This window comes from Condylura cristata, unplaced genomic scaffold (genome assembly GCF_000260355.1).
Source record: "Condylura cristata isolate star-nosed mole 26May11 unplaced genomic scaffold, ConCri1.0 scaffold00023, whole genome shotgun sequence".
NCBI classification, from domain to species: domain Eukaryota; kingdom Metazoa; phylum Chordata; class Mammalia; order Eulipotyphla; family Talpidae; genus Condylura; species Condylura cristata.
In genome coordinates this window covers 18,782,789-18,804,798 of record NW_004567124.1, presented here as the reverse complement: position 1 = coordinate 18,804,798, position 22,010 = coordinate 18,782,789, and the positions used below count along the sequence as shown (strand labels likewise).

Here is a 22,010-nt window from a genome sequence, read left to right as displayed (position 1 = left end):
CAGTTTTGTATGCACAAATAAATAAATCTTTTTAAAAAATTAACCATTTTTAAGTGTATGGTTTGGTTATATTCTTTTTAGTGCTAAAAAAAAAAGGCAATTTTTTTTACAAACCAATAAAAAGAACCGCGTGGCTGGTGGATGGGCAGACTAAAAGTTATACTTTATTTTGGTTTCCTAACTTTAATTTGAAAACACAACTGGACTAAAAATTCCAGAAAACTGTAAACTGCTGCCTTTAAGGAGATATAAGATTTAAAAGAGTATAGTTCTAAGAGTGTGTCAAGGTAGAAACAGGATAGAACAAAGCTACAAAGTAAGGAGCACATCGGGCGTTTTTCGGAGGGTCTAGAACAGATTTGTTAAAAACAAGTTGTTATCGAATAGACTGTGGTTTTTGGACCATTTTAAAGATCATTATTTTGTATGTGCTGATGTTCTGATCATAGTAAAAACTCCAATATTTAATTCAGTGCAGCCAAAGTGCAAACTAGATTCAGAATAGCCAAAACAAAGTTTGAACTTCATTTTACAAACCAGAGCTTCCGAACAGGTCTCCCTAGGAGGGGTAATCAGTGTGCTAAGCTACCAATGCCCTCCCACTACAGGGAGTCAGGCAGGACCCAGGCATGTGGCTACCTCCACCCTGGTACACTAAACACATAAGACAATTGTTTCTAAGTGTAATGAATGGAAGAGAATGTGAAGCAATGGGGAGCCACTCAGGTAACCAAGAAGTGGCAATATTGTTCTGGTAATGATGAGTTCTACTGCCTTTCACTACTTGAAAGTCAATAAGCAGAGATAGGAACTGAATCTATTAAGTAGCATACTTATTTAGCTAGCTGGCCAGCAATCTTTGAATGGTGAGCTTATCACCCTGAAGAAAGTATTCTAGCATATCATTTCTAGCTGGCTGATTTATAGTGAGTTGAACAAAAACAGTCGTAAGTGAATTAGGAGAGTGCAGTACTGTCCAACAAGCTTGTGTCTTTAATTGATAGCTCCGGTCTTGCCTTTCAAAAGCAAACAAAGGTTGTGATTCCAAGTCAATTGGAACACAAGAGAAGTTATCTTTTAAATCCAGTTGAAAACTATGCTCTGTCTCCTAGTATTCCACTTATTTTAGAGTGTAGGGGTCAAGAACAGTGGGTTTAGATCTTGTAGAATGTCACTGATCGCCCTTAAGTCCTGATTAAACCTGTATTCTGCAAAGTGGGGTTTCTTGACCGGCAATACGTAGGTGGTATGAGGATACTGGCAAAGTTCAATGAGTCCATACTTTGAAATTTCTGAAGTACTGGCCTGACCCATTCCTTACATAAGACATAGTGGTTTTTATTTGGGTTTTGGGAGGACTATTAGTTAGGTTTTTACCAGGAAACTCTTTCAATCCCCCCTCCCTGCCCCAGCTTGCCTGAATGTCTACACAACTGGGTATCCCTTGGTTAGGATTTGTTCAGGCCAGCAAGCACAGTTTGCCCTTCTTCCCAGGTGTTTTGGGGGGAATCTGTAGGTGGAGTTGTTGGTCTTCTGGAATAAAAGATAATCTGTTCCTGCCCCTCCCTGGTGATGCAATGGGTTAAAGTACAGCACTATGAAGCTATCTACAGCCACTGCAGCATGAGTTTGATCCCCCAGGGAAGTTACCCACATGGCACGGCAGACCTCTCCTGACTTGGCCAATGATCCCCTCAGCAGTGTACTTCTTCAATCTGCCTGATCTGTTCCCCGATCTTCCTCTGGTGAATCCTCCCACCCATCCCCACCCCTGAACCTCTGGACTCTACCCCAGTTCATGTATGCATAAATAAATAAATCTTTTTTTTAAAAAATCTGTGCCTATAATTTAGTTAGCAAGCCTCTACCAGAAAGGAGGGCAATGGGGATGTAAAGAAATTTATGAGTGAGGACTATGTACCCTATGGCACATTCTAGAGGTTTTCGGAAATGTTTGCTTTCCTGGTTTGCACAGATAGCTGTTACTGTCACAGATTTTTTCGACATTCTTGTTTGTTTATTTGGCACTGAATAAGGAGTTCCTATATCCACTGAAAACTCAAATGTTTGTCTCCTCCCACTAGTTTGACCCCAGGCCCCTGGGTGGGAGGTAGGGGGTGTAGCTCCGATCAGCTGATTGAGCTGAGCTGTGGAGCCCCTAGGCCCCTTCAGTCCTCAGACCCTGCTTCTTGAGGCTTGTGAATCTCACTTTCTTCCTTATCTTTCCCTTTCATCCTGATTTCTCTTTGGGCATTTCCAGTGCCCAGTTTCTTTGCGATAAGCATACATTATCTACCTTCTTCGGGGCCTTGCTGTTACCTTTTCCCTGCATCTGACCCTTAAGCCTTTGTCCCAGAAAGATGGTGGCCCTCTGTGAGTTGCAGTATTCTTGGTTGTTGGATACTTTACTATAGCCAACAATTGTGAGTAATTCATGCCAAGGTTTCCTTCTACCTTCCGCAATTACTGTGTATGCCAGGGCCACTTTGGAAAATGTAAATCATGTGTACCATTCTGATATTATTGAGGGCCTGAGAATCAGTGTCAGTGTGTTTCTTTTGTATTATTATTTTTTTAAATTATTATTATTATTATTTTAGTGTCAGTATGTTTCTGTTAGGCTTGGTAGATCCACTGCAGGAACTGATAGAACCTCACTAGCTTTTGTTGGACTTCTTGAACCATGTTTAAGCTTAGACCCTTTTTGAGGCCAAGTAGATATATTTCCAGTACTTCTCCAGATGTGACAGCCCATCTCCATTGGGGTCCCCATTCGGCACAACATATGAGAGCATCCTTGGGTAGATTCCCATTTGGATTTTCCTGATGTACTTTCCCATCTATTTCCCTAATTATCCAGAATCAGTTTCCTTTGCTCTCCTGTAAGAGAATATTAAGCAGAGCCTGTACATCCACCCAATTACAGAAATGGGTAGCAAAAGTAGTTGTGACCAAACCAGCTATTCTTGGGTCAGGGGGAGGTAATCCCAATAGGATATCCCAGAATGTTTCCAACTGAGAAGGGGAAATTCAGTGGGAGCCCAATTATATCCAGTGGCTGGCCACTTTCCACTACAATGAAAAATTTCTCAACAGGTATTACCCTACCAGGGTTTGGGCAACACTCCCGCTAAAGTCAGTTTTCTATCATGTTTCATAGGAGGTCACCATTCCAGACCTTTCCTCACTCTCATTTTCCCTGGTATTATCTGTTGGCCCAGAACATGGAGAATAGGTTCCTCGGCCAGAAACAATGGGGATGATGGCCGTAGCCCTGTCAGATTGATGACATCAACTTGCATCTGCACTCTCTCTTTCTGGCCCCAGCTTTCCAGAGCAACCCGAGGTTCTTTCTGGCTGTTCTATTTGTACCATAAATTTGTCTCCTTCCAAAACTGAATCTTGATTATGAAATGTCATGGAACTTCTCCCCATTTCTGTTCTTTTACAAAGCAAACCCATATGAAAACAGTATGATAATTTAGAATCCCATTCAGTGGACACTGTTCCCCAGACCCACTTCATATGTAGGCCAAATAGTAATGCAATATAGTATCATTCTTTCCTTATCAATAGGACCATAAACATAATTACACCATTTTGTCAAAATATGCCCAGGGGTCAGTTACCAGGATAGAGGGTACACCACCCATCCTAACAGAGTTTGGTTGTTTTTTGTTTTTTAAAGATTTATTTATTTATGCATATCTGTATGCATAAATACATGCATGGTACAGGCCAGAAGTGCAGGGGCAGTGAAAGGATTCACCAGAGAAAGAGTGAGGAGCAGAACAGGCTGACTGACGAAGTACACTGCTGAGGGGAGCAGAAGACGGGTCAGGAGAGGTCTGCCGCGCCATGTGGGTCACCTCCAGAGCAGGGACAAAACTCATGCGGAAGTGGCTTTAGCTTCTTAGTGCTGTGCTTTAACCCACTGAGCCACCAGGGAGGGCCCAGTTATTTGTCTTTTTAACACAAGTGTTATATAAAATTACCAGAGAACAGCTCTAGAAAATTACCACATAGTTCTAGAAAAATACCAGATGGGACAATTCTAGAAGTTCTCCAAGCAGAACAATTCTGACAGACAGACAAATACCTAGAAAGCCTAAGGTTAAACCTGCCCTGACCTAGGAACAAAAATCTAGAGAGACCAGATAAACAAGAACCAGTGAGTCACATTATTAAGTGACTACCACAATAAAAGGAATCTGATCAAGGAAGCTACTAAGTACCCAGAAGGGAGAGTCCCTAAGTGAAATCTTGGCAGCATTGAGTCTGTCAATCCAGAACATAGCCCCCCAACACCCCCAACCCAGACAGCCAACAGAACTCCCTGTCAGCAGAATGGGTGACCAGAGAATCTGCTCAGTGTACCAAGCATGGAGTCACCAGAATGTTACAGGTAATGTCAGGTCACAACCAAAAACCAATAAGCAGAGGTAAGAACTTAACCTATAAGAGCCCATTTATTTAGATAGCTGGCCAGCAATGTGAGAATGGTGAGTATATCACCCTGAAGATATCATTCGAATATCTCATTTGTAGCTGGCTGTTTTATAGTGAATTGAACTCATAAGTGAATTGTTTCATCAGGACAGCCTGTCATGTCGATAGTTGAATCTGTTTATCATAACAGATTGTCATAGTTGATGTTCTTGGTATTGGTCACATTCAGCCCCAGAACCTGTTACCAGGTTATCTTGACCTTGGTATACCCTGGCCTGCTTGCTTAATTTCTGATGGCATCAATGTCCAGGACTTATTCGGGCATCATGGAGTGGGAATCTCAGTTCAGAGCAAGAGTTTAATTCAAGAAAACAGATCATTAGTCACAGTTTGTATATATAGCCAAACTATGTGTGTCTGTGAAGATTCCTATACTATATGGTGCCTTTTTCTTCCTCCCTAGTCCCCTATCAATATAAGACAGCATTATTATAGTCCAGGAAGACTACTAGCCTGGTGGCTGAGCACAATGTGAAGCCCAGACTAGAAGCTGGAATCACGATGAAACGGTTTTCACAATACGTATAACAGATATTTGCTATTTTCTTCCACTACCTGATTTCTACTATCTTCACAGTTTTGAATAATCTCCTGAAATTTTCCACAATCTGGTGTCTATGGAATTGACTGGACTCCAGCTCCTGTCATCTTAAACTAATCAGCATTATTTTTGCCTCAAGATCACAAAGATCTATACAGGAATGGGCACATCACCCAACCACAGATATTTTGTCTTTTTCAAAGAATTCCTAATAAAATGATTCTTGCATTTTTCCCTGAAGTTGATGTGGGAAATACATAACCCAAAAGGGGTGACATTTATCTCTGGATTGTGAGAGTAGAGCCTATATACATACAAGGGGAAAGGGAAATCAGTCCAGATCCCAGAGGTTAAGCCTTAGAGGAAGTTTCACCTGCGGCCTTTCACGCCCTGACTGCTGTATGGCTCACATTCCTGTTGCTGCTATTGCCACTTTAGGTCCTATTTTTTTTCACTTGCAACTGAAAGACTGCTGATGCTCAAGGCTACAGAGACTCTCAGAATAAGAAAGAAAGTAGGTGTGTGTGTGTCATCTAATACTCTGGAGAGCATCTGTTTGAGGAAAAGACAGGAGGACTGAACGACTGAAGTGGCTCCTGGGTAAGGGATGTGGATGGCTTTGGGACAGAAAAGGAAAGGCTGACTTTGAGCTTTACATGAAAGAAGAGGGGCAGACCAGAATGGTTTCTGTCCTGACCCCTACTTTGATTGACATGGCGCCTTCTCCTAAAGGACAACAGAGAAACAGCATAAGGGAAACCCATCCAGATCCCAGTGTTTAAGCCTTAGAGGAAGTTTCACCAGAAGCCTTTCCTGGTCCTGGACTCTGCTGCATGGCTCACATTCCTTGCTCTCCAGGAAAATTATGCAACCAGTCACCAGACAGTAGCCAGAAAAGCAAGGGAGTGTCAGGAAAAGGTGAAGAAAGGGGTTTTGAGCAGATCCCAGGGTCAAGAAAAGGGGGACCAAAAAATAGAAGGGGAAGACTGTGAAAAGGAAAAAAGTAAATTGCTGAAAAAGAGAACGCAGAAACCTAAAGAATAGGGCAGCTTAACATGGTTGCCATAAGTGGGACAGGACTGACCAGATACGAGTTCCCAAAGCCATGCATAACTTACTATCCTAATTCACCTCTGGAAGCTTCCCTTTCCTGTAAGTGAACATGAAGAAAAGTGCCACCTTAAGATGACTTCCAGGCTCCAGAAATTGATAATATGGCAGAGCTCCCCTGCAGTGTTTGGTAGGAGTAAGCATTCATTACTTATAGTTACCTCCTAAGAATAAGAAGAATGATCAGGGGAAGACAGTAGAAGAAAATAAAATACTGCTTTACTTAGACCGTCAGTAGCAAGCTGCTTCCACTCCATGAAGCAGCACTAAAAAAATTAATTTTGAGAAATGTCAACAATACTTCATTTTTCTCTGTCCTATTCTCTGTAAATGTGTTTTGAATTGGACTGTGTTTTGAATTGGACTGGCAATATTTAAATTTTTTCAAATACAGAGGAGGGGGATCACTTCACAGAAGAAAAATATTAATACAAATACCAAACAAAAATAGTAAAACGAATACCGCCAGAGCTTGATTTTATGTGAAGAGCGGTTCTACCACACCCCCAATGTGGGCCATATGGGACAGGGGGAGGCCAGCCTTCAGGATCCTGTCCCTACCTGCCCACCTCGCAGGGGCTGAGGTAAACAGAGGATGACAATGGCTAGCGCTTTTGTTCAATCTTGCCACAGGAGACTGACAGGCATTTGGGCTGGGTCTGAGCGGGGGATCGGGTCGGGGAGCAAAGCTGAGAAATAAAGAGAGACCCGTAGAAAGCCCCGGAGACTAGGAAAGGGAGACACGGGATATTGATTTGGCAGTGGCACCGGGTAGCCGCTACTATCGAATAGTTAGGGCACTTTATTGATAATAGGTTGCCTCTAGGAGGCAGTCTATTAGCGGTGGCAATAAGTAACAATATCCTACCCCTGCATTATCTCCTATAATCTTGTGAATATCCGCTTAGTGCGTTTTAGCATCACCATTTTGACGAGTAAACCGTGGTTCCGATGCGGTAATGCCCTCGGGTCCCAAGACGTGCGCGATGACTTTTGATCCCAGAACTCCAGACGCGGGGCGGGGCGGTTGCCAAGACCCGCGAGAAGCTGAAGCGCCTGGGGATCACCGCAGGGGCGGGCTGGGCGTGCAGGTGGCCGCACCCCCACGAGGGGGCGGGCTCAGCTGGCCAGGCGAGTCCGGAGCCCGCGTAGCCCACACATCACTCTGCCAGCCTGAGAGCTTTTGGCGGTGCTGTGCCCCAGACTCTTAGCGGTCGCCCCAATCTTGCCGTGCGCTCCCGCGCAGCTCACCCGCGGTCTGCTCCGAGCCCGCCTAGCCGCCGCGCTGCACGCCCGGAGTGCGCCCTCTGCCCTCGGGGGGACAGGGGGCTCCGCCACTATTATGCTGCCCGCCATCTACACGGCCGTGGCGGGGCTGCTGCTCCTGCCGCTGCTGGTGAACTTCTGCTGTCCTTACTTCTTGCAAGACATGAGGTACTTCCTTCGGGTGGCTGGCGTGGCCCGACGGGTACGCAGCTATGGGCAGCGACGGCCGGTGCGCACTTTCCTGCAGGTCTTCCAGGAGAAAGTGCGCCAGACCCCGCACAAGGCTTTTCTGCTTTTTCGCGACGAGACGCTCACTTACGCTCAGGTGGACCGGCGCAGCAACCAGGTGGCCCGAGCACTGCGCGACCACCTCGGTCTGCGCCAAGGAGACTGCGTGGCGATCTTCATGGGCAATGAACCCGCCTACGTGTGGCTCTGGCTGGGACTTGCCAAGCTAGGCTGTGCCATGGCGTGCCTCAACTACAACATTCGCGCGAAGTCCCTGTTGCACTGCTTCCAGTGTTCTGGGGCGAAGGTGCTACTGGCCACACCAGGTGAGCTCGGGGACCTAACCACCTGGCATTGGGCTCCTCCATGCCTTAAAGAACCTGTCACATCCTAGTTTGGGGGGTTGAAGAGAAGGTTCAGATCAGAACTGGATGCATAGAATGAGGGGTGGTGAGAACCTAATGATATTTAAACCACCTGATGTGATATATGCCAGACATGGTGTAAAGCACATGTAGTGTTGCTTTTAATCCTAACAGGTAAGGTTTACAGTTGACTTTATAGCTGAGATCACTAAGGTCCCAGAGGTATGCTGCAGCTGGTAGAAGAAGAACTCACCAGGGCTATTACCTCTAGAATCAGAGGTACTGACATTTGTGTTAAAGTGGAGGTCTTGACTGTGAACTCAAGTGAATCCAGAAAGACTGTTTTCACCTCTGCACCTTGGTCATAAGAAAATCACTTCCCTTCTCCTATCCCTTTGTTTCCGCCTCTCTAATGAAGATGTCTTCAAGAGTATTGCTGACTCTCCTCCCTGGATTCTCACTGCACAGAAAAAGTGACCTCCAACTGACTGCCAAGGAGAAGACTGGGAAGGATCTGTTGTCGTGCCCTTAGGAGGCCAGTTTGCACCTGTAGCAATAAGAACCTTTGGTTCTGTAGTTCCCTCCTGTCACATTTCAACAAAATCTGAAATGGTAGCTTCACACTGCAGCGGTGACCAGGCCAGGAAGAAACCATGCACCTGTTATCCACAGGGCTACTGGTTTTCCTTTCCCAGAACACTTGTCTCTGCACTAGAATGCGAACTAGGCCTTCGTTCTCACTCTCAGTAAGAGGAAGTCTAAACCAAGTGTGTTCTGAAAGCCATGGGAGGCAGAGTCCAGGAAGTCTCGCCTTTTGGGGATGACTTCCTATGCCAAGCACTTTTATTATGCTAGAAGATAATTTTATCACTAATACAATTAAGGAAACTGAGGTTTAAATTTGCAAGTGGCATCTATCCAACTTCAGAGTTCATCCTCTTTCCCTGCATCATGCTGCTTCTGCTACATGACTGTAAGATGTTGTAGACCTGGAAAGGATCAACCATCCATCAGCTTCCCTCCGTCGACTCCAACCCTCCATTTCATAACTGAAAAAAAACTAAAGCAAACTAGGCAGTTTACCTGTGGTCACAGAAAGAAGAGATTTCTATTCACTTGTGAGAAACCAACGTATATACCTATTTTGTTTGGCATGAGGTAAATAATCCAAAAAATGAAGGCCTTGAAAGAAAGTATAAAAGCAGGGGGCACATTTTTTTTATTATAATAGCTTATTTTTACATCATTTTGTGCCTTTTTCCATCTCAGTTGTGATCCCCGTGGACTTCCCATTGGCAGTTCACCCGTGTGTCATCACCATAGTCCAGTCCACTGCCCCCCCCCCCACCCCCGGGGCACGTTTTTAAAAGCAGCCAAGTTATTTGGTTGATCCTATAGAGATAATTCCCAACAACTTCAGTTGCCTAGGAAAAAAGACAGTTTCACTACATAGTAACTGGAAGATTTTTTTAAATCTATTACTTTATCAGTTGACTCAGAGGGAAGTTATTAGCTCAGTGATCTTTGTACCAGGGAGGCTTTTAAATACTACTTACTTGTGTTGCATTTCAGACCTCCACTGAGGGAGATCAAGGCATGGGAGTTTTATTGACATGGGAGCTTGGGTTTAAACAACTATAATAGAGTTTGGTTCTATAATCCAGTCAGAAATACAACCAGGTATCTCCTTTCCCATCAAGACAACAGTCTTCTGTTGTGGAACATTATGTTTAGGTCAGTGTACATGCAGAGTATAATGTAATTCCAACATCCAGATCAAATGTAAACCAGAATTTCCAGTGGACCTACAGCACTCCCAGGCAGTAAACTGACCTTTGAAAGGTGCTACGCATTTGAAAAACGTTGTTTATCCAAATCACAGAGAACATTGCACACCATGCAGAATTATGTCCTGACCTGAAACTCACTGCAGAGGGGGTAGCAGAGTCCAAAGTTGCCTACTGAGTGAATCTGTCCATCAAATGGCCTGATTCTTAGAGTTCTTCTAAAGTTGAGTGGGGTTGTAACGATACTTGAATACCAAAGTCCTCGACTTTACTGAATGTGTGATATTTCAGTAAAAGTTTAAAAAGGAAACTTTAATGAGCATAAGAACCATGGGGCAAGTTTATTTTTTTAAAGATTTATTTATTTATGCATACAGAACTGGGGTACAGGCCAGATGTGTGGGGGTGAGAGGATTCACCAGAGACAGAGCGGGGAGCAAAACAGGCAGATCGACCAAGTACACTGCTGAAGGGAGCACAGGGCGGGTCAGGAGAGGTCTGACGCGCCATGTGGTCACCTCCCTGGTCAGGGATCGAACTCGTGCTGCAGTAGCTGCAGATAACTTCATAGTACTGTGCTTTAACCCACTGTGCCACCAGCGAGGGCCCAGGGGCAAGTTTATTTTTTATTTATTTATTTTTCCAGAACCTTTTTTTTTAATTATTAAATATAATAGTTTGGTTTTTTTAACTTTCATAATAATTTTTTATAAGTTTATTTTTACATCATTTTGTACATTTTTTCCCCCGGGGCAAGTTTATTTTTAAAAATAGATTCCCCAGTCCCATTCCCCCAAAACACTAGTCCACACGAATGCTAGTGCAGCCCAGGTTTGTGTATTTTAAGTAAGCCTTCCCCACCTACACCCAGGTGACTTTGAAGCAAATTATCTGAAGATCAGGCTTTGAGAAACCATCAGTCTAGTTTCCACTTGTTTTATAGTTGAACAAAGACTTAGAGAGGTGATAGCAATTCCACAGCTGGTTAGTAACAAGACCTGGGGCAGATGCCAAGGTTCAGGGCACCTTGTATTCTGTTACACTATCTGAGCATGTCCATAAAGGTGAGAAGCTTTAGAAATACTGAGTGGTGACAATTCAACAGGGTTTGATTCTGTACTTTGATAACCCCCTCAGGACTTGTTGCCTAATAAGAGTTCTTGAGTTCCAACTGTCTGTGAAATTCTGGAGTATATTAAAGGACCAGCACCATGACATTTGTCATGGGATTGATCCAGTTGTCATAAATTTGGGGACTCTTCAGAAAGCCTAAAAGAATTCTACCCTTAAGGAATTTGAGTACCCAGTTACTCCTGCAGAATTGACTGTAATTGCAGAAAGTTAGACTCACAACTCTTCCCTGAATCAAATATAAGTACCCATCTCCATAGTATATGATTTTCTCTCTGTAGTACATTTTGGGATCCATGTCCATGGAGGATAATGATACAAGTAATCACATGGAAAAATTGCCTTTTGCCATTTGAATCTGTGTCAGGTCAGTGTTGTGGATGATAGAAACCTACTTACTGGGCTGGTAGTTTTCAAGCATCTTCCCAAACATAGACTATGAAGAAAGCGTATTTAATTTCATACAACATAGGATATTTTATAAAACATCCAAATGAGACCCCAGATTGGTCAGTTTGCTTTGTATCCACTTACGCTAGCATTAAGCTCGTCACTAAACTAGCTCTTCCACTGGGAAAATAAACCCAGATCTTCATCAGCTCACTGACCAGGACTTACTGCATAGCTCAGCATAATCATGCAAGTCTCCAAGAGCTTGTACTACTCTTGTAAACCTTATAATAGTCAGAAATACTCCATTGCAAGGCTGAGATTCAGAGAGGTTATAAAATGACCCCTATTACCTTTGAGCTGGTTTTGCAAGATTCTGAAAAATAAGATTAAACCTATTTTCAACAAAATTTATCAGTCTGCCTCCTCTTGTTTTTCTGGGTTCCCCAGAAACTAAAGATTTGCTTCAGTTCACTTCTCAAAGCCTTACAATTCTCTGTTTCTATTACTAATGCCTAGTAATACCTAGTATACAGTAGCCACTCAACAAGTTTGTCAGGCTAATGAGTTCCACCATGGCTGGTTGCAGTGAGTTTTTTTCTGTGAATCTTAAGAACCATTGGCTTGAAGATGAAGACATTGAAAAGTAAGATTTTTTTTAAAAATTGACTATACCCTAATTTAAGAAAACTCATGTGACCCCAGAGTCCCCCAGGCCTCATCCTAATGAAAACTTGTTTACCTGCCATAGATCCTCCTAATCAGTCACCATGTCCAGCCCCTCTGGCTCTAGGAGAAAGGTGCTTTCTCCTGGTCTCAGTGCCATAAAGGGAGCTGCTGATAAACACAGAATGGGTTGGGACCTTAGTGGGTAGGATCTGTGCTTAGGTTGGTGAAGGACGGAAACCCAGCGATCTAATGAGTTCATGTATTCAGGTTAATGTATTCATCTTCATTCAACAACAAATTCACACTGGCATAGGTGGGACTGCTTAACAAGCCAGTGACTTTAAAAATAAGAAGGGGCCGACAAGATAAAATCTACTCTAAATCGACTTAGATGTTAATGTTACTGAATCCAAGAACTATAGAGTTGGGATTATTCTGGGCTGCACTGTGAGTCCGAGTGGCCAGAATTTGAAAAGGAAATTCTTCCCACAGAGTCTGAAAAATAGGGAAGTAGATACTTGTTAACCATGTGACATGGTTGACTATGGCTATCAAATGATAATAAATGTGTAAGGCCTGGTGTGAACTGTTAACCTCATGACAAGGAATTACCTTTGACTCCAGTGCTCTTTAGAAAGGAAGAGTTCACAGAAGCAAAAACTTCTGAGAGAAATGGAAAAATAATATTAAGAAATTATATAATTATTATTAATGTGAGATGACTATGTATTTCCCTGTTAAAGATTTACTTCATCCTGGCCGAACTTAACCTTAATTAAACATCTTTCTGACCTCGGGTTGATTTGTTTTGTAGGGGGAGGGAAGAGGGAATATATTTCTCTCTATCCGAAGGATCTTCTAAGACACATTGTACTTCCAAATTTCAGTGTTTTGATCAAACCACATTCCCTTTCACTGGCTTCTTTCAGAAGAAGCCCTTTGTGATTCTTTTCATTTTGTATGTAACCTCCAACAGAGATTTGCTGAGCCTCTATCTTCATTTGTCCTCTGTCCCCAGAGACAGAGTAGGGAGCAGAACAGGCAGATTGACAAAGTACACTGCTGAGGGGAGCAGCGGGTGGGACAGGAGAGGTCTGCTGCGCCATGTGGGTCACCTTCCTGACCTGGGATCAAACCCTTCCCAGGCAGCTGTTGCTAGCTTCTTACTGTTACATTTCAACCTGTTGCGCTACCAGGGAGGGCACTCAATTTTTTTTTTTTTTTTTTTTTGTTAAAGAAAAGGAAGCCTCTTTACCAAAACTTGAATCTGAAATCCGAAGGCAGTAAGAATCCCAGAAGTCCATGTCATTTTTATCATTTTGTAGTCAGACTACTGAGCCTCTGATCTCATTTGCAGAAACCAGATACTGGTATCTATAATGTAAGATTATTGTGAAAATTGTAGGAAGTGATGTATGGTCAGCTATTATAAACCATATTCAATACAAGTGAAAATTTTAAATCTTTGTCATCAGTAGGAATGAGAGATTCAGTTGGAGTTACGAGGGGCTATCCAGATGCCCCCTTCAGGACTGAGGTGCCTGGAACATTGGCATCTTACAGCTGTCCCCTGAGGCTGTTTCCAGGACTCCCCCTGGTTTGAAAAGAGCCTTGGGGCAAAGTGAAGCCCTGTCATTCCAGCATGCATCCAATAACGAGTTAAGGAGGGAACATGAAGATGCAGCCGTCTTCCCTGACTGTGGGACAGCACTGCAGGGCCACTCACGCCCACAGTCCCCATGGAATCCGAGGACCAGCTGAGGGAGGACTCTGTTGTGACTGCATTGTAATTCAACTTCTCTCTCTAGCCACCCTGCTTCCTTGCAACCTCCCAAGAGCGCACAAATCTCAGAGTCCCTGGGAACTCAACCTGCAACAGGTAGAATTATTTGAGCTTTTGTTGACTTGGCTGATTGCCACTTTTAAGTAAACAGACTTTACTATAAGAAATTTTTTAATAAATGTGTAAAAGCAAAATGTGTAAAGGCCCAGTCATCTATAAATGACTTTAGAAGAGACACCGCATAGCAAATAGATGGTTGATAAAGGGCGTTTATGCAGAACATCCTTTCAAGTTTCTAATTTTGTTTAAGTATTTTTAGTTTCATGGGAGAAAGGCTGTCACGGTGTGTCTTAAGATATTGGTGAGCGATTGATACCTCAAGTCAATATGCAAGGGACTACTTTTACACCAACACCCAGAGGACATGTAGGGAAATTGTGTGGGGCAGAGACAATGAACTTCGTGCAGATGAGAGGCCTCCTAGGGAAGTAAAGGACGTAAAGCGTAAAGCAAAGGCCTGCAGAGGCCCAGCTGGGAATATGAACACATGATGCTCAATTGTTTGGCCTGTCCTCAAGCATGACACCTGCTCAGAACATTTCCTTTTACTTTTATTATTACCATTGTTAATTTTAACGAGGTGACTAAGGTCTGCGTGTACTTTCTTTTTAAAAATTAAAGAAAAAGTTAATATTTCCTTTGAACTCTCACTTTCCTTATCAAGATTCTTACCAAATCCTGTCCACTCTGCCTCCCATACACAAGCAGCAGTAGTGGTCATTGTTTAATTTACTTCGGTGGGCCCTGTCTTATATGCAAGGCATGTTGTATTGAAGCAGGAAGTTGCCTAGATTCTGCTGCTTGCTGGAGCAGAAAGTTCCTGCGGTGTGCTGCTAACCACAGTAGTAGCCATGGCCACCCTGACCCCTTCCCAAACAGTAAAGAAAGTCTGTGATAGATAAGATGATCAGTTTCCCTGTATGGAATGTACAAAACCTTACCATTCCTGCTATTCGGGGGCTAAGTCTTTTGGGTATCCCACTGAGCCCACCAAAGTGATAAATAAATCTCTCACCCCCCACCTTCTTGAGTGCCTTCTGGTTTCTCTCAAAACTTGCTATAACAGTATCACAGAAAGTACTTCATTTAGCCTTATATTTTACTAGACGTTTATCAATATAAAGTATTGTAAGATCTGAATCCCTAAAATCAGCAACACTAGCTCATGCCTCTATCTCTTCCCCACTGACTAAAACAACACTTTGTGCAGATTATTTCCCTTATTAACATTCATTGGGCACTTACCTGGATGATTTGGTATGAATCCCTTAATCTCAATGTTTTCATTGTCCCATTAAGAGAGAGAGAGATGTTCCTATGAAGAGGCAAACTTTGCTCTATGGGAAGGCAACAGAGACAGTCAGCAAGGCTGTATGAAAGGAAGAAGGGGAGTTTCCAGGTGACCAAAGGGTATGAGAAGATTCCAAGCAGTGGAAATAACCTGGAGAAAGGCAGCGAGTTGTGAGAGCATTCAGTTTTCATGTTAGTATAATTAAAGGAAAAGGAACAAGAAATAGTAAATTACATTAGAAGAGTCATCAAGGGTTACACTGAATCACATGCTGTTTTAGGAGAGTGGATTCCATCACAGGGCTGAGCAGCTATGGAAGGATTTTAAACAGGACGATGGTTACTGAAGTTAGTTAGGCAGTGATGTAACTGATAAATTGCCAATGGAAAGAGACTAAAAGCAAAGAGAGTGGTCAGGAGGGGCTATTGTGATGGTCTGGGAAGGAAATAAAGAGGACCTGAGCCAAAGCAGTAGCAAAAGGAGGGATTTTCCACACAAATTTTTATAACAGTGATATTTTTTGGGAATCTTCCCAAGCACTGAAAGACTAGAGAACAACCCCTGAAAATAAAAGAATAGAGGAGAACAGAGGTTTCTGGGACATAGAAAGAAGCTGATTGCTGATAGATGTTGATAAAAAGAGTTGAGACAAATAATATACTAAGAATGATAGCCAATGAGCAATACCAGGAGAAAGCTATCCAAGAAAGGAAGTAAGGTCATAGTGTATTACTTAGCTCTACAATGCATAATTTTGTCCCTTCTGATTAGTGGTTTCCAGTTTCTAGAGCCAACCCATAAAGCTGGGGAAGACAGAATTATGGTCTCAGAATAAATGTAAATACGATTAAGGGAGACAATGTAAAGTGAAAACAATAACTGCTGATCATGGACAGAAGTAAAATGGGGGTGAGGAGCAAAGTTGATAGGTCTAGAAATAGCCAGAAAAGCACATTTTTATTTGGTAATGGAGAGGTGGTTACTAAAGAAATCACTTAAGAAATTGAGACACTTAGATACAGGGTCAGAGCTTGTTGATTTTTCCTTACAAACCCTTTTGTGCTGTTTTGTTCATTTTTACCATGTGCATGAGGCCTCGGTTAATTCCACTGCATCTGTGCAGATGATATGTCTTCTCTTGATGGAGACATTTAACACAAACAGCTGAGAAGCAAAGCATTTTAGGTGAATCATGTATAACTTCCCCAAGGTAATTCCCTCGGATAATGGGTCACCTTCCTATTTAAAATATATTCACTTCAGTTATCAGAATTGAAGACAAGTAAGCTTAAAGTCCATCTCTTCTCATCGTTTAAGAATGCAAATGTCCAAGTGGCAAACATGGAATGTGGTTTACACATTAAATCAGTGCCTTTATACTTTTTCACCTTGACCCATAATAAAAAATACATTTGTATATGACCCAATAGCCATCTACCCACCTAAATGAAGATTAACTTTTTAAAAAACAATACTTACTCTTACAATGTGTGATGGGCTCTGAAAATTTCAATTTCACTATATTTTAATTTAAAAAAAATACTTCTTTGGCCCTCCCTGGTGGCGCAGCGGGTTAAAGCACAGCACTGAGAATCTAAAGCCACTTCCTCATGAGTTCGATTCCCGCCTGCCCCGGAGGCGACCACATGGCGTGGCAGACCTCTCCTGACCCGCCCGCTGCTCCCCTCAGCAGTGTACTTCGTCAATCTGCCTGTTCTGCTCCCCGCTCTGTCTCTGGTGAATTCTCTCACCCTCCGCATCTCTGGCCTGTACCCCAGTTCTGTACAAATAAATAAATAAATCTTTAAAAAAAAAATACTTCTTTAAAGTGATTTTAACAATCCAGTACTGTACTGTGACCCACAGTTTGAAAACCATGCTAATCATCCCTTTTCTTAGATCAGAAAATGTGCTTGCACAGTTTGGAACTTATTCTTTCAGATCAGCTGAACCTTCTGGGTGGAGCTACTTGTTACTGATTTGTAAATAAATACATAAAATTGACTTCAGTCATCTTTGTGACTTAGCATGGCTCCCTTCTTTCCATTTCTCTTCTACTTCCTTAAAGTTTTCCCTTTGTTGCCACTGGTTCTGTGGGGCACATAGTTGGAATAATTAAATTCATTTCTGGAGTATTTTGATGTTGATGTCAGATATATATGTAAGTTATAATAAGTTATACACTTGTATAATCTTGGTTGGGGCCTCCCTCGTGGGGCAGGGGGTTAAGTCTCAGTACTATGAAGCCACTGAACTTCCACTGTACCAGGCAGCCACTGCAGCGTGAGTTCCATGCCCAGCCAGGAAGGTGACCCACATGGTGCAGCAGACCTCTCCTGTCTAGCCCAGTGCTCCCCTCAGCAGTGTGCTTTGTCCGTCTGCCTGTTCTGCTCCGCACTCTGTCTCTGGTGAAGCCTCTCACTGCCTCCAACCCCAGAACCTCTGGCCTGTTGTATGCATATACCCCAGCTCTTGTATACATAAAATAAATCTTTTTAAAAAATCTTGGTTTTCACCTGTGTCCTTTTGTTTGTACTTGCCTTGTGAAGTCCAGATTTCAGACAACCACCTGCTGCTTAGGAAACGTTAAAAACCAACTTTCCCTCAAATATTAGAATCTTGTAACATTTTCAAATATGGCCATTTCCATGTCTAAAAAAGTGTTTAACTAAGTATCTCTTTTCCTGTCTACACATTTTAGCAAGAATTCGTAAAAACACAATCACTGCAAAGCTTATTGCACTAATAGAACTTTGGTGGACTAATTTAGTTTGGTGTATTTTTTTTTTCTTGTTAAATTAAGAGTTACAAGCAGCTGTTGAAGAGGTTCTCCCAACCCTGAAAAAAGATGATGTGGCTGTCTATTACATAAGCAGAACCTCTGACACAGAGGGGGTAGGCACTTTCCTGGACAAAGTGGATGAAGTGTCAACTGAACCAATCCCAGCATCATGGAGGTCTGAAGTCACGTTTTCCACTCCTGCCATATACATTTATACTTCTGGGACCACAGGTAAGAGTCAAGAGAGGCTTCTCAAAGAAATGGACCTAACCTCAAGGAGTTAAATGGTGGGGGTTAAGTTTTCAAATGTTCTGTTTCTTTAGCAAAACTTATCAGATAACTAATGCTTCAGGGGATTTAGCCCTTTTCCTGTGGGAACTGATCTTATTTCATAGCATATGATCCCATTTGGGTTTCTCCAAGCTACACATAGTTCCCCCTGGTTGGTATATAGAACAGCTAAAGAGGTTAACCAAGAACAACAAAGATCTTTCTGATGGTGGATTAAATTTGAAATTGAAGAAGTTGAATTTTTTTTTAATGGTGGTTATATTTTGGTTTATCATATCCAGAAACTATATATGATATATAGCTAGTACTAAATGGAACACCAGGGAAAACTACAGAATAGCAAAGAGGGTATATTTATATAAATATTTTAACCACTGTCTTCCCATGCAATACTGACTTGAAGTTGCTTGGTTCTGTGAGTTTAAGATAGGTGTAGGTCAGGACCTCAAACACTGTATTTCATCAGAGCTTGGATACTTCAACTCCTACAGCAAACCCTTTGCTACAGTACTTCTAGTTTCATGTATTTAACAGTTTGTGTTTGCCAGAGAAAATGGTACTGAAACATATCAACATGAAATCTGAGCGATATATTTAAAAGGACAGGAAGCCAGCACTCACATGCTGATTATTACTATTAACATTGAAAAATTTTATTAGCCACTAGGAAAAAAAATGCTGCCAATAAACAGTGTTATGAGAGCTCTGCTCTGTAAATCAGTAAGAGTAGGATGAACTAGGCACATCATGATATTTTTTCATGTAATTCTTCCATGACCTTTACGATGGGTATTAAGCTTATTCCCATTCTACAAATTTAGAAATTGACAGAGCGGTTAAGAACTTTCCAAGATGACCCACCACTCCTACAGCAAACCCTTTGCTACAGTACTTCTAGTTTCACGTATTTAACAGTTTTTGTTTGCCAGAGAAAATGGTACTGAAACGTATCAACATGAAATCTGAACGATATATTTAAAAAGGACGGAAGCTAGCACTCACATGCTGATTATTACTATTAACATTGAAAAATTGAACATGTGAATCTTTCATCTTTTGTGTTAAATTTTTGTTTTGTTTAAACAGGTAATAGATGTATGCATTCTCCTTGTGAAGTAATCCAACACTATAGAAATGGTTAAAGGCACCTTTGAGCCCTTTACCTCAGCACCAGGCTTTACCGCAACACTTCACCTTCACCTCAACAGGCCCTCAGCAGCCTCCACCCCCACCCCCACCTCCCAGGACCCAGGTGGCATTTACCCTAAAGTTTGACTTCCTCTCATACAGTCACTTGTACTGAATATTTTCTTTAGCTACATGTGGAATCAAGTCTGGGAATGACACATTAAAGTGGAGCCCAAAGCATTGTACCTGTCATTTTTTTAATTTATGAAAAGTTATTTATTGCCAGGCAAACAAAACAGTGGGATGACATAGTTAACCAAGTATTTGCACTACATGCGGATTCTATCTTAATATATGCAACTTTTATCCTCATTTTTTTAATGAAATGGAAAAATTAAATTGTAATTTTTTTAAGATTTATTTATTTATTCATACAGAACTGGGGTACAGGCCAAAGATGCAGAGGGTGAGAGGATTCACCAGGAACAGAGTGGGGAGCAGAACAGGCAGATCGACGAAGTACACTGCTGAGGGGAGCAGTGGACGGGTCAGGAGAGGTCTGCCGTGCCATGTGGATCTCCTCCGGGGCAGGCTGGGATTGAACTCATGCGGAATTGGCTTAAGCTTCTTAGTGCTGTGCCACTGGGGTGGGCCTGTAATTTTTTTTTACATGTGATTCGGGAAACAACTAAGATAAAAGGAGCCTTTGATTTGTGATAAAGAGTTCTAGTCTCAATTCTTAGTAGGCAACTATGAAAATTCTTCACAAAGCTGGTTGGACAGTCAATTGTAAAACTCATTTTAGGGAGAAAAGGAAAATGAACTCTCCCTAATTTAATCCCATAATGCAGAATATTTACTTAATTGGAAACAGGTTGCATAGATGTTCATTTTACTTTTCCCCTAATCTGTGAGTAAAATATTTGCTAAATTACTTTGTAAACATTAATTAAAAGAACTCAGTTAAGCAATTGGAGAACAAAATGTTTTACCATTGCTCAAAGGCAATCATTAGCACAAAATCATATCATGGTTACCAAATAGTCTTAATTTTTAATTAATATAAACTCTTAAGTTAGGAAAATTTCTGAAAGTACTTCAAAGCAACCAAGGCTATGCATTTCATTTTTACAAATGTAATTCACAGCTTCTACTAGCCATATGATTCTCCCGCAATGAATGTCACCAATATGTTCCTGCTTTCCTCTATGTCTTAATATTAGTATAGAAAGCAGCATTAATACTAAAACAGTGCCATTGGCCCACTATCAAAGGGAGTGAATTTTGACTAGCATTTACAATAATAGTAACTTGCTGGCCAGGCTAATTTGACTTAAAACAAATTGTTACTATTTAGGTTACACCAAGCTAAATGGGCCATCAGATATTAAAGGATGTGAGTTTATGGAGAACTACCTTCCTTTTGCAAAGGAGTTTTACACACTCCAGTCTTGTAATTCCAGTATGTAGGGCTTCTTTCTCTCTCCAACTAAACTGACCTTCTATGGAAAACAATGTAAGCACAGCCTTCAATAGTCCTAGAAAAAACTCAAGTAAATTGTAATTAAGAAAATACAAATGTTTTTAGTCTACTGTACTAAAACTACACTGAGATAATCATTTTTGACCTTTCACGTTGACAAAAATCCCAACATTTGAGATCACACCTTGGCAAGGCTATGAAGAAACAAATATACTCATGTATTTCCGAGGAGAGAATGAATGATCAGCCCTGATACCCAGCAATGTGCCCTGCCTATCAAAATTACAAAGACTTTATCTTTTGATCCAGCAATCTCACTTTAGCAGACTTATCTAACAGATAGAGCATAATTCATAGTTTGAAGTGAGCCAGATTAATCACTGCAGTATCATTTGAATATGAAAAATAATGTCAATACAAAGAATTAGATGCAGCTGAGAATAAAAGAATGACTAATTAAGGGACATTTCTATGTGCAAATATGGAATCTATATAATTATATAAACAGGTCTTCATGATACATTGTTAAGTGGAATAGGCCGAGGAAGTGCATATTTTTTTTTAAAGATTTATTTATTTATTCGTACAGAACTGGGGTACAGGCCAGAGATGCGGAGGGTGAGAGGATTCACCAGAGACAGAGCGGGAAGCAGAACAGGCAGATCGACTAAGCACACTGCTGAGGGGAGCAGCGGGCGGGTCAGGAGAGGTCTGCCACGCCATGTGGTCACCTCCGGGGCAGGCGGGAATCGAACTCATGCGGAAGCGGCTCTTTAGTTTCTTAGTGCAGTGCTTTAACCCGCTGCGCCACCAGGGAGGGCCCTGGAAGTGCATATTTTTCAAATCAGGGAAGCGCAAGAACATATGAGCAAATGTTCATGTTTACTTGTATTTAGATAAAGAAATTCTAGAAGAAAATGTATTTTGCATAGCAAAATTCTTGAAAAGGGTCATACAGGAAGGTGGTAGGCAATCTGACCTCATGAATCTCAGTCTCATTTGTAGATTGGAGAATATAATTCTACTTATTGACTATGAGAATTATCTGAAATTTTGAAAATACCTTGCAAGGTTACAGACACAGAGCAGAAATTCAATAGATACTCATATCTTTCTCTTCAGCTTACTACTGTAGTAACTTGAACACAGGGGACAGCAAACTGTGACCTGTGGACCAAATACAAACCCCCTCCATA

The 22,010-nt window shown here is 41.8% G+C and overlaps 1 protein-coding gene across 1 annotated transcript in view; it reads left to right on the top strand.

The window, feature by feature from the left end:
- The first annotated feature begins 7,370 nt into the window (after nucleotides 1–7,370).
- Nucleotides 7,371–22,010, top strand: part of SLC27A2 (solute carrier family 27 (fatty acid transporter), member 2) — a 42,400-nt gene continuing 27,760 nt past the window's right edge. The window contains exons 1-2 of the mRNA XM_004687808.2: nucleotides 7,371–7,980; nucleotides 17,934–18,143. Of these exons, the coding sequence (XP_004687865.1) occupies nucleotides 7,503–7,980; nucleotides 17,934–18,143 (688 nt within the window). The 5' untranslated portion in view covers nucleotides 7,371–7,502. The remainder of the gene's footprint in view (nucleotides 7,981–17,933; nucleotides 18,144–22,010) is intronic.